A 14,354-nucleotide genomic window follows, 5' to 3' on the forward strand; every position below is an offset into this window, starting at 1 on the left:
GTAAATGAACTGTTTTTGGCAGAGAGGTTTGGAACTCTCTTTATTTGTCTATTAACTCATTGACTGTGATGTCATTCACACCATGGATGTCATCAAAACTCGCCAAAACAGCTGTTACACTGAAAGGGCATTATCATAGTTTTCACAATTTCCCAGTATTATTCCATAGTGTAGAAATATATATATAAAGCACAGGAAATCACATTTTTCGACTGCACTGGGCCTTTAAATGATTTAATGCTGGTTTATAAGATAATGTATAAGGTGTTTAATATAGATACTTGTCTATATTAGACCATGTCAGCTACCTAATCTAAAGCAAGCACTATACTTTATAAACTGTTTATAAAGGACCTGAGTAATTACTCTTAAAACCCTGGATATGCCATTAGTAGACATTCCAACAGTACCTTATACTCCACCAAGGTCTCAAAATGACCCGAAATCAGGGGTTGGAACCGGAAAATAACATAATTATTCAAGGAACAGAACCAGAACCGAGAAGGAAAGTGATCTATACTGTTCCAGAACAGAACCGTATTTTAAAAGCATGGGAACCGGTTAATAACGTTATTTTACGTTCCTGGCGTTTACTTCCAGTCCCACAAAAACGCAACAAAGTGTCTATGCAAAGCCCTCACTGAGTACGGTTTCATGCATACAATAATGCAATTATTGTAAATAGTAAGATTAATATAATAATTTGATTAAAACGTTTACATGCTTTGCAAGAAAAACTATTTCCCTAATCCTGTTTACATGAACACATCTGAGATCAGGCTATGTGATGGGACTTTGATAAATGCAGAAAATCGCCAACCAAATAAACGTTCTACCACAGCGGCCATGTTATTTTTGGGAACCATATTTGATTCTGAATTCGGACATATGACGTTTGTCCATGAAAAATACTTCTAAGACACATACATTCAGTTATTTCCAAACTCACTTCACTTGCGCTAAAGAGGGAGAGTCGCTCAGCTGGTGCTTACCTTGAGTTTGATCTCACGCTGATTAAGATAAGCAGAGTAAGGTATTTGCATGACTATTGCATATCTGCCTACTGCCATAATCAGTTTAATATCGAATTATACCACAAAGCATTGTTGAATAGTCGTTTCTGATTGGCTAGAAGGGCATTCTAGAATGGACATTAAATCCAGATAACAGGACAGTTGGAAAAGATATCGGGACACCTTGCAGTCATGACGCAATGTGCGCTGACATTACAGACGTGATTCAGAAATTAGGGAGAGAGATGTTTATTAGAGAACAATGGATTATCTTTTTCAATGCTAGTTAAGGATACTATAGTTATCACGTTTCACATTGGATTTATTATTAACTACAAAAAGGTAAGACGTGTTTTTATTTTAATTCTGGTTTCTGCACACATAAGCTTGTTAGCTAGCTAGCTTGTTAGCTAGATCTGGTCTAGCTCTTGAAAACACTAGGCGGCATTATGTGAAATGTAATGGAACTGAGTCATGGTATATGGCTAGTTCTAGTCCAACGATAGTTAAATCAACTCTCTGACAATATGGGGATGAGGTAGTTGGATGGGCTATTTACAGATGGGCTATTTACAGATGGGCTATGTAATCTAATGGAACTGAGAGTCATGATCAGGGGCTAGCTCTGGTCCAACGATAGGTAGCTCTGATCCAACGATAGGTAAACCAACTCTCTGAAGTTCAAAGACATTGAAAGTTCCTCCATAGAAGCCACTCCTCCGTAGGTATAGTACTGTGGGCCTAATTCAGATAATGCACGTCATAACAACAAGATGCCTAGCGCTTCATGCCCAGCGCTCTCCTTACACACAAAATGTCAGTCCTACTCCACACCTTACACTACACTTGTCTGTCTAATGCATATACAGTTGAAGTCAGAAGTTTACATACACCTTAGCCAACTACATTTAAACTCAGTTTTTCACAATTCCTGACATTTAATCCTAGTAAAAATTCCCTGTCTTAGGTCAGTTAAGATCACCACTTTATTTTAAGAATGTGAAATGTAAGAATAATAGTAGAGAATGATTTATTTCAGCTTTTTCTTCTTTCATCACATTCCCAGTTGGTCAGAACTTTACATGCACTCAATTAGTATTAGGTAGCGTTGCCTTTAAATTGTTTAACTTGGGTCAAACGTTTCGGGTAGCCTTCCACAAATTTCCCACAATAAGTTGGGTGAATTTTGGCCCATTCCTCCTGACAGAGCTGGTGTAACTGAGTCAGGTTTGTAGGCCTCCTTGCTCGCACACACTTTTTCAGTTCTGCCCACAAATTGTCTATAGGATTGAGGTCAGGGCTTTTGTGATGGCCACTCCAATACCTTGACTTTGTTGTCCTTAAGCCATTTTGCCACAATGTTAAAAGTATGCTTGGGGTCATTGTCCATTTGGAAGACCCATTTGCAACCAAGCTTTAACTTCCTGACTGATGTCTTGAGATGTTGCTTCAATATATCCACATAATTTTCTTTCCTCATGATGCCATCTATTTTGTGAAGTGCACCAGTCCCTCCTGCAGCAAAGCACCCCCACAACATGATTCTGACACTCCTGTGCTTCACGGTTGGGATGGTGTTCTTCGGCTTGCAAGCATCCCCCTTTTTTCCTCCAAACATAACGAAGGTAATTATGGCCAAACAGTTCTATTTTTGTTTCATCAGACCAGAGGACATTTCTCCAAAAAGTATAATCTTTGTCCCCATGTGCAGTTGCAAACCGTAGTGTGGCTTTTTTTATGGCGGTTTTGGAGCAGTGGCTTCTTCCTTACTGAGCGGCCTTTCAGGTTATGTCGAAATAGGACTCGTTTTACTGCGGATATAGATACTGTTGTACCTGTTTCCTCCAGCATCTTCACAAGGTCCTTTACTGTTGTTCTGGGATTGATTTGCACTTTTCGCACCAAATTATATTCATCTCTGGTAGAAAAAACGCCATTGAGTTTGAAGGTAGGCCTGGAAATACATCCACAGGTACACCTCCAATTGACTCAAATGATATCAATTAGCCTATCAGAAGCTTCTAAAGCCATGACATAATTTTCTGGAATTTTCCAAGCTGTTTAAAAGGCACAGTCAACTTAGTTTATGTAAACTTCTGAGCCACTGGAATTGTAATACAGTGAATTATAAGTGAAATAATCTGTCTGTAAACAATTGTTGGAAAAAATACTTGTGTCATGCACAAAGTAGATGTCCTAACCGACTTGCCAAAACTAAAGTTTGTGAACAAGACATTTTTGGAGTGGTAGAAAAACGAGTTTTAATGACTCCAACCTAAGTGTATGTAAACTTCCGACTTCAACTGTATATAGCTTGCACGCTCCATAGCAAGCTGCTCTATCCATTGGTGAGGTCATTAAATGTTGAGGTAAATGTAAAAATATTTGTGGTTTAAGAGTTTTAAAACAGGAACAGAAAGGAGCAATGTAAATTGTTATTTATTTAGGATTTGAACCGGTTCAGAAATGTCTTTTACTGGTCAGAACAGTGGAACAGAACAAAGAAAAATATGTTTGAAACATAATATCGGTTCCAACCCCTGCTTACAACATATTGATGGAGAAAAACTAAGCACCCAACACAGGGCGTTTAATTTTTTAGGAAATATATTTAATATTCTTTTTCAAAACAGGTTCCAAGAGAAACTTCATCCACTCTGTGGGAGTCCCTGAGCTCGATCTGAATTTGTCTCTCTGTCTGCCCATCCATCTCCTCGTTATTCATCCTCCATGTTCCCCTCTATCCCCCCTGCTTCCTGCTTCTTCCTCTACTACATACACGTCCTGCAGTGTGTATGTACAGGGAGCCGTCGCTGCATGAGATCGAGGAGAAACAGCGCTCCAGGAAGAACTCAGGGACTCCCACCATGAACGGAGGGAAAGCTGTCAACCAGAATTCCTAGCAGCGGGGCCCCAAGGGTGGGGGGCCACTAGGGTGCCCGGTCCCCCCTCTCTTAAACAGAGGGGGGAGGGGCCACAAACTCCCCTCACCACCATGCCCTCTGAAGGGATGGACCGCCACGAGGGGGAGGAGCTACACCCAAGACCACAAAAAAACTCTTGCCTGTGAAAATCTTTTAGACAAATATCAAGATAAACCCAGAGGAAAACAAAAAAGCGACTACAAACATTTTCAATCAGGACTTGACCTACGTTTTATGCAAAAAAGAAAAAAAAAGCTGTGACAAGACAAAGAAATGGTGGTCTCTTCACAATACAAATATCTATCGTTTCCAATTTTTATGCTGTGAAAAATTTGCTTTAAACCACGTTTGATTTCCCATGCGTTGATTTTCTGAATGCTATGACACGCTCACAAGTTTTATTGTCCATTAATAATAATATTATGTATGTGTTGACTAACTCATCATCCCAATTTTAGTATCATTGTTATTCTGTTTTTCGTTTGAGACTGTAGAAGTTTGAAAAATTGTTTGTGTTCATATTGCGTGACAGTGAATGCCCTTTTTCACTGGTGTGAGGGTAAACATGTAATGTATATGAGAGCTCGCTGTTGGGCTCGGAAGGAACAGGTATGGGTGGGTGGGATGGGTTTTGCTCAGGTGATTGTCCTTTCGGTGAGGAATACGTTGGGTGGATCTCAATACTCTAATTTGGAGTCTCCTCACACTCTTCGGTATTACAGGACTAGACAACTAAAAGCAATACAGAGGGGCTACTACAACAAGCCTCACAGCAGGCATCTACCATATTATGGTGCTTTCGAGTGCTATCGGAAATGTGGAAATACAAGTTCCCGACTCGGAAATAACCACTTGAACGATCCTCAAAGTCGGAAACACAAGTGGGAAACATGGTCCAGAGTTGTGCCGTTTCATCGCTGGCCCTTCACCTTTTCAACCACTAGACGGTAGGAGAAAACCATTTACAACCTTAACCATGTGATTAACGTAGCTTAGTGGATCCGTACAGTATATAGTTTGACACATTGTCAACGTAAGCAACATTAGCTAGATTAGCCATCTAGCTAGAATCTCATTGGTTGAAGAGTTATTCCAAACTTCATTAGAACACGAGCGCACTCATGCCATAATTTACAACTTGGGAACCAATTGGGAAATACCGAGATTCCGAGGACCACTCGAACGCACCATTACTCTCAACAATCCCGTTCTGTCAACTCAATGGTCAGGAGGGAAAAGAAACAAGAAAGGATAGCCTTGAAATAGCATCAATACTCTGGCAACGTGTTTGTAGGCAGGAGGAAAAAAGGTAGATAGAACTTCAGGTTTGTTTTTGTTAGGTGAACCAGCACTAGTAAGGGGATGTGTCTCTAATAAGAACTAGCTTGGCCAATCCTATGGGAGAAAATGTAATATTATCTCCAGAAAACAGGGAAACTTGGCTAGCATCCGCCAATCAAGGATTCTTTCATGAATACTTGAAACTGGTGTATTTCACCTCAGCATGCGCTTTGACAAAGACTTGATGATCAGTGATCAGAGAATGCTTTTAGTCGGTACAAAGAAATCATGGACATGTCCTTAGGAAGGCAAGTTGTGGCTTGTTTAAGGGCAAGACATAGACACAGTACTGTATGCATCAGAGAAGGTAGGATTGCTGGCAAGTCTCAGACAAGTATTCGTCCCAATACTCTTAAGAAGCTTCCTCTCCTTGTGTCTTGTTGATGGGTTGTGGCGTATTAATTTCATAGAAGTAGTCTCTTTATATCTTTATATATACAAGGTAAAGGAAAAAAAAATAAAGGAAGTATTTTAAGAGGATTTTGGACAAAGCCCCTGGGAAACCCGCTTTCATTGTTAATATTTCACCTACGATACTGTACTCAATAACAGCCTACTACAACGGGATGGAGCCCAGCCTACCACAACGGGATGGAGCCCAGCCTACCACAACGGGATGGAGCCCAGCCTACCACAACGGGATGGAGCCCAGCCATCCAAAACCCAGGAAAATAAAACATTTGGACGCCAGAAGGTTTGCCCTGAGAGTCTGTAAATATGTCACTGTTTTGTACTTCCAGGCTGGCATCCTAATGGCTTCCATCGCAGTAGGGGCTGGCATCCTAATGGCTTCCATCGCAGTAGGGGCTGGCATCCCAATGGCGTCCATTGCAGTAGGTTTGGTGAGCCATTAAATGAGCCATTTTCTGCATTGTGGAAACGAGACCCTGTCATTTCATAAATCAAATGTAGGAGAACGGCTGTATATACAAAGGAGATATATGAAGGTCAAACCAGTTGTTAAGGCAGGGAAGAACCCCCCCCCCCCCCCCCCCCTTCACCAATATAGACAAATCACCCGTGGAGGAGCAATCCACTGATCCTATCGTTCGTCTAACTCAGGAAGTCCCACTCCAGTCCAATGAACGGAGTCCGACAACAAGGCGGGCCACCCTTGCCAAGCGCCCAATGCACAAAACCTGGCCAAAGGTGTGGTCCTGGGGCGACTGGGGGGGGGGTGGGGGGTCTGGGGGGGGTGTCAGGCCTGGATATGAGTTAAGGGATGTCAGGGTGTCATGTCAGACACATTCTAACTGGCAGGTCATGGCAGGAAGACCAGCACAAGGTATTGCTCTGTGTCGGGGGAACTGAAAAAAATATATATTATTCACAAAGGTTCCACTGGGGTCTGGAGAGAGCTGGCACAGTTCTGCAGTAGCTGCTTTACTATAAGTAGTCCACAGGCACAGATCTAGGATCAGCTTACTCTCCTTTAGTTCTAACCTTAACCATTAGGTCAGCGTTTCCCAAACTCAGTCCTCGGTGACCCCAAGGGGTGTACTTTTTTTTGTTTGTTTTTGCCCCCTAGCACAACACAGCTGATTCAAATAATTAACTAATCATCAAGCTTTGATTATTTGAATCAGCTGTGTAGTGTTAGGGGTAATAAACAAAACGTGTACCCAGTGGGGGCCACAGGACCGAGTTTGGGAAACACTGCATGAAGTGGTGGATATATCCTACCTGTAACCATGAAGTGGTGGATATATCCTACCTGTAACCATGAAGTGGTGGATATATCCTAACTGTAACCATAAAGTGGTGGGGACGCAGAACGGACTTTAAATCAGCATGTATCATGTACCTGCAACTTCATACTACTGGGGGGGGGGGGGGAGGGGATGCGACGAAGCATTGCATGAAAAATGGATGTACTTTACAGAGAAAGGAGGGGTTGAGGATAGAGAGTGAGAGTAAAATAGGTGTAATAGAAGTGAACAAAGAGGACACTTTTGGGGACAAGATGAAAATGCCAGAGGGACTACCCACGGGCTCAATACTGTGTAAAGGGATATTATATTTTGGTTTGGAAATGATTTAACCGTCAATGGAAAACACGCATTTATGCATTATGAATTGTGAGATTAAAAAAAAAAATGCATTGATATTTAAATTCAGAAATGAAGTTAGTGATTGTTTAAGAATAAAAATACATTATCAAAAGCTTTCACCAATTTACTGTGCTGCCGTTTTCTTGTTGATAACCTTGTGCACTGTGTCCACTAAGTCCTTTCCCTGATAAGAACATCCCCCCCCAAAAATACTAGATTTTGTTCTACACCCCCCACCTTGATGTTCGAGAGAGTGCCCAGTGTCAAATCATTGAAGGTGATTTATCATGTCATTCAGGCTCGAGTCCAATGTCATTTTGGGATTGCGCTCCTGCGCCCTTAATTCTACCATTGTCATGGAAACAGACTTTTCCCCCCTGCTGTCTGCAAGGAGGAGGAGGAAGAGGAGGAGGAAGGTTGGTGCTGATGGCTCCTGTACAGAGGACACTCTCCTTGATGTTCTAGTTTTCTATTTGAATTTTCTCCCTCGTTTTAGGTGAGCACCTGAAAGAAAGGCAGCACTTCAGCAAGGGATGAGTGTACACCCACAGCGAGAGAGAGAGAGAGAGAGAGCGAGAGGGAGAGGAAGATAAACCCAATTATCACTCTCATCTTTCTCGCTCCTAACAGCTCTCATACACACACACACACCTCTCACAACAGCTACCATACACACACACACACACACACACCTCTCACAAAAAGCTTGTGCTCTCTCACACACACACACACTTCAAAGAAAGCTATTTTATCCCAAGGCTATTTTATCCCAAGGCTCTCCCTGATACAATCATTCTGAAGCGACGCTCATTTCTATGCAAAATTGGAGAAGCATTGCTCCAAGATGTTACTGTCTATCTATAGTGCTGAATAGAGTTGCTATTTTGAAGGTATTTCGATTGAGCCAACTCTGGTACAGGAACCAATTCAAAATGTATTTATGTGTTTAAGCAATAGTCCATTCATGTTTACAAGCCTTTAAAGGTCCAGTGTGTACCTTTTGTGTGTACCCGACTGAGTACACATAGAAATGTGAGTTATAGATCTGTAATTCTCATTGAAAGCAAGCCTGATAAGTGGTAGATCCCATTCTATGTGCACTATTGTGTCTTTATACCCTTATGGGGTTTGTACACAAGCTTTAAACATCTGAAAATACAATATTTTTGGTTATTGAAAAAAATATATTTCACAGCATTTTAGAGGGTACAATGATTCTCCACACTGCTTGTTTTGGCACATGCTATCTGTCCCGTGCCATCTTTTGTTTCGATCCAGCTACTGTTATTTCTGTAACATGCCTCAATCACGCATGAATAGGAAATATAGGCATCGTCTAAAAGGCTCCCGTTTATTTGGGATTGAGGCATATAGCATTACATCTCGCCATTGGACCACTCTTGAGAAAGTTGTCTGAAAGAAGCGTGACAAACATTTTTGATTGAACTGTCCCTTTAATATCACAATTCACAGAAAGACAATATCTATAATCTATATAGGAATCTATGCTGTCCTTTTTTGCCTCCTGATAAACCTTTAATAGGTAGAAAACAGCTCACAGACAACAAACTTTTTTTCTGTAAGTGGGAAAAAAAGAGTCAGCTGTTTAGACTACCTCGGAAGTCCCTTGGCACCTGAGGAGAGTAATGTCAAGGGTTGCAGCCAGCTCTCAGGCGCACTCCCCACCCTGCGACATGTAGATATGGAACAATGTTGGGTATCTGACTGCAGCCCTGCCTCCCACCTAGTCCCTGCTGTGTGAGGAAACACTGGGTCGACAGCTCTCCATTGATTCTCTGAATACATTGAATTAATTATAACACTAACATTGAGTTAATACCAGCGTGAGACATCATCAGACCATCATCCAGACCATCATCAGGCCATCATCAAGGTCATCATCAGACCATTATCAAGGCCATCATCAAGACCATCATCAGGCCATCATCAATGCCATCATCAGACCATCATCAAGGCCATCATCAGACCATTATCAAGGCCATCATCAAACCATCCTCCAGACCATCATCAAGGCCATCATCAGACCATCATCCAGACTATCATTAAGGCCATCATCCAGACCATCATCAGACCATCATCCAGACCATCATCCAGGCCATCATCCAGACCATCATTCAGGCTTGCCTCCAGACCATCATCCAGGCCATCATCAGACCATCCTCCAGGCCATCATCAAGGCCATCATCAGACCATCATCCAGACCATCATCAGACCATCATCAGATCATCCTCCAGACCATCATCCAGGCCATCATCAGACCATCCTCCAGACCATCATCAGACCATCCTCCAGACCATCATCCAGGCCATCATCAGACCATCATCCAGACCATCATCAGACCATCATCCAGGCCATCATCCAGACCATCATCCAAACCATCATACAGGCCATCATCAGACCATCCTCCAGACCATCATCCAGGCCATCATCAGACCATCCTCCAGGCCATCATCCAGGCCATCATCCAGGCCATCATCCTGACCATCCTCCAGGCCATCATCCAGACCATCATCCAGACCATCATCCAGGCCATCATCCAGACCATCATCCAGGCCATCATCAGACCATCATCCAGGCCATGATCCAGGCCATTATCAGACCATCATCCAGGCCATCCTCCAGACCATCATCCAGACCATCATCCAGACCATCATCCAGGCCATCATCCAGACCATCATCCAGGCCATCATCAGACCATCATCCAGGCCATGATCCAGGCCATTATCAGACCATCATCCAGACCATCCTCCAGACCATCATCCAGGCCATCATCAGACCATCATCCAGACCATCATCCAGGCCATCATCCAGACCATCATCCAGACCATCATCAGACCATCATCAGACCATCATCCAGGCCATTATCAGACCATCATCCAGACCATCATCCAGACCATCATCAGACCATCATCAGACCATCATCCAGACCATCATCCAGGCCTAATAAAGATCTACTTCCATGTCTTTCTTTATTTGCCTCATTATCTTTCTTCTCTTTTTCTTTCTATCTCTCTATTCCCCGTCTCCATCCCTATGTTACTCTGGGTGCGTTCCCAATGGCACCCTATTCCCCTTGTGCCCTGGTTAAGGTAGTGCACTATGGGCCCTGGTTAAGGTAGTGCACTATGGGCCCTTGTTAAGGTAGTGCACTATAGGCCCTGGTTAAGGTAGTGCACTATGGGCCCTGGTTAAGGTAGTGCACTATAGGCCCTGGTTAAGGTAGTGCACTATGGGCCCTGGTTAAGGAAGTGCACTTTGGGCCCTGGTTAAGGTAGTGCACTATAGGCCCTGGTTAAGGTAGTGCACTATGGGCCCTGGTTAATTAAGGTAGTGCATTATAAAGGGAACAGGGTGCCATATGGGACGGAGCCTCTGGGTTTAGATATGGGACGGAGCCTCTGGGTTTAGATATGGGACGGAGCCTCTGGGTTTAGATATGGGACGGAGCCTCTGGGTTTAGATATGGGACGGAGTCTCTGGGTTTAGATATGGGACGGAGCCTCTGGGTTTAGATATGGGACGGAGCCTCTGGGTTTAGATATGGGACGGAGCCTCTGGGTTTAGATATGGGACGGAGCCTCTGGGTTTAGATATGGGACGGAGCCTTGTGGACATTGTTGTCTTCTTCCCTCTCAGAGAGAATGAGGAACTCCTAGCTCTGAAGTAGGAAATTCCTCATAAAAAAAACAATTGGTCTCCATTCAACTAAGACTTCAGCAGTCTGCCTTTGATCTTAATGGGCTCGCAGGTCTTTTCTCATGTCTTTTCATCCAAATCTACTGTTCAGAAGTGAAGAATGTATTGGATAATTGGCTTTAATTCTTTCCCAGAGCAAAGGAAAAAAGCAAGTTGGGAATCATTATATGGCTGTAAATGAAAGAGGCATACAAGTGGGAGCGACTGCACAGAAGTCTTGGAAATGTTGTGCTAGTTAGAAAAGAAAGATTACCACAGAGAAAACGGAGATGTTCTTCCTTTGTATGCCTTGAGCCATTCTCTCTGTTTTAGTAGTCACACAAAGACACACACACACACACACAGTGTCACTAACTTATGAAGCACTGGGACAACTACTGATACATGTAGTCCAACACACACACACACACCTCACAGAAACTCATATAATACACACACACACCTCACAGAAACTCATATAATACACACACACCTCACAGAAACTCATATAATACAGACACACACCTCACAGAAACTCATATAATACAGACACACACCTCACAGAAACTCATATAACACACACACACACACCTCACAGAAACTCATATAATACACACACACCTCACAGAAACTCATATAATACACACACACACCTCACAGAAACTCATATAATACACACACACCTCACAGAAACTCATATAATACACACACACACCTCACAGAAACTCATAATACACACACACCTCACAGAAACTCATATAATACACACACACACACCTCACAGAAACTCATATAATACACACACACCTCACAGAAACTCATATAATACACACACACCAACCTCTGCAGGTATGATCATGTAATTTGGCTGGCAGTGTTTCCTGTTATTTTACAATGCTGTTCTGCTCTTTCCCATTAGCTCAGGGACAGAACAGATCAATCCCAATAGCCCTTATTCCATCTTATTCCCCCTCTCTCTCCATCTAATTAGTTCTCTCTCCATCTTATTAATTCTCTCTCCAACTTATTCCCTCACTCCCTCTCATTCCATCTCACTCCCCCTCCCTTCCTCTCATTCCATCTCACTCCCCTCTTACTCATCTCACTCCTTCTCATTCCATCTCACTCCCCTCTTACTCATCTCACTCCCTCTCATTCCATCTCACTCCCTCTCATTCCATCTCACACCCTCTCACACCCCTCTTACTCATCTCACTCCTTCTCATTCCATCTCACCCCATCTCACTCCCTCTCATTCGATCTCACCCCATCTCACTCCCCCTCACTCCCTCTCATTCCATCTCACTCCCCCTCACTCCCCCTCACTCCCTCTCATTCCATCTCACTCCCTCTCATTCCATCTCACAACCTCTCACACCCCTCTTACTCATCTCACACCTTCTCATTCCATCTCACCCCATCTCATTCCATCTCACTCCCTCTCATTCCACCTCACTCCCTCTCACACCCCTCTTACTCATCTCACTCCTTCTCATTCCATCTCACTCCTTCTCATTCCATCTCACCCCATCTCACTCCCCCTCACTCCATCTCATTCCATCTCACTCCCTCTCATTCCATCTCACTCCCTCTCACACCCCTCTTACTCATCTCACTCCTTCTCATTCCATCTCACGCCTTCTCATTCCATCTCACCCCATCTCACTCCTTCTCATTCCATCTCACTCCTTCTCATTCCATCTCACCCCATCTCACTCCCCCTCACTCCATCTCATTCCATCTCACTCCCTCTCATTCCATCTCACTCCCTCTCACACCCCTCTTACTCATCTCACTCCTTCTCATTCCATCTCACTCCCTCTCACACCCCTCTTAATCATCTCACTCCATCTCATTCCCTCTCGCTCCGTCTCATTCCATCTCACCCCATCTCACTCCCCCTCACTCCATCTCATTCCATCTCACTCCCTCTCATTCCATCTCACTCCCTCTCACACCCCTCTTACTCATCTCACTCCCCTCTTACTCATCTCACTCCCTCTCACACCCCTCTTACTCATCTCACTCCCCCTCACTCCATCTCATTCCGTCTCATTCCATCTCACATTCTCTCTATTTTTTCTTTTAGCCCTATTCATTCATGAATGCTTATTTCATAATTTCAAACCCAAGCTCATACATAAGATATGCATCCTGCACACATACACATCTATTACACATCCATTACACAGCCACATCATTACACATCTATTACACATCCATTTCACATCTATTACACATGCACACTGGAAGTTAAGTACATTTTTGCCTTCATACAGTACATACAGTACCAGTCAAACGTTTGGACACACCTACTCATTCAAGGATTTTTCTTTATTTTTACTATTTTCTACATTGTAGAATAAGTGAAGACATCAAACTATGAAATATGCATGTGTCTGTGCCAATGTTTGTGTTGCTTCACAGTCTGATACCTCAGTGTGCCTACACATCACAAATTCAGGCTCTTATGAGCATACCAGGTAAACTGAGACTCACAGACGACCCAGCATAGGCGGCATACTAAATTGTAGTCCCGTTAATGTCGTATAGAAGTGCACTGGCAAGAGAATATCCATATATAACGGTGATGTGTTTACCTCTTTACTACTGTCGTGTATAGATTATTGAAGTAAATCTAGGGAAATTGTAGACATGTTATGAATTTCAGGTAGATGGAGTGGGAACGCCAGGCGAAGAGCCCCCTCTGCTGCTGATGAAGTGCTGCAGCCCACGATACACCAAGCTATCAAAATGAAACACAAAGAAAATAAAAAAACATTCCTTCATTTTAGTACAGATTTAAAGAGGCAATGTGCAGTTCCAACAATAACACATCCCCCCCCCCCACCCCCCCACCACCACCACTACCACTGTTGACAGTACAGGTGCATCAAAGCTGGAACTGAGAGACTGAAAACAGCTTTTATCTCCAGATCATTAGACTGTTAAATAGTCATCATTTGCTGGCCTCCGCCAGTACCCTGAACGTTAGTCACTGTTCTAGCCGGCTACCACCCGGTACTCTACCCTGCACCTTAGAGACTGTTACTAGCCGGCTACCACCCGGTACTCTTCCCCATAGAGACTGTTATTAGCCGGCTACCACCCGGTACTCTACCCCATAGAGACTGTTACTAGCCGGCTACCACCCGGTACTCTACCCTGCACCTTAGAGACTGCTGCCCTATGTACATAGTCATTGAACACTGGTCACTTTAATCATGTTTATACTGTTTTACCTACTTCATATGTATACACTGTATTCAGGTCAAGGCTCATCCTATATGACTACTGCTGTACACACCTTCTCTATTCATTTACTGTCC

At 43.3% G+C, this 14,354-nt stretch overlaps 1 protein-coding gene across 3 annotated transcripts in view; it reads left to right on the forward strand.

Moving 5' to 3' along the window:
* LOC110508236 (fibroblast growth factor 12) overlaps positions 1-7,448 on the forward strand; it is a 56,900-nt gene extending 49,452 nt beyond the window's left edge. For all 3 annotated transcript variants that reach the window (XM_036966250.1, XM_036966247.1, XM_036966249.1), the window contains one exon: positions 3,804-7,448. In XM_036966250.1, the coding sequence (XP_036822145.1) occupies positions 3,804-3,916 (113 nt within the window). In that variant the 3' untranslated portion in view covers positions 3,917-7,448. The remainder of the gene's footprint in view (positions 1-3,803) is intronic.
* Positions 7,449-14,354: the final 6,906 nt, after the last annotated feature.

The sequence above is a fragment of the Oncorhynchus mykiss genome, chromosome 28 (assembly GCF_013265735.2).
Source record: "Oncorhynchus mykiss isolate Arlee chromosome 28, USDA_OmykA_1.1, whole genome shotgun sequence".
Classification (NCBI taxonomy): domain Eukaryota; kingdom Metazoa; phylum Chordata; class Actinopteri; order Salmoniformes; family Salmonidae; genus Oncorhynchus; species Oncorhynchus mykiss.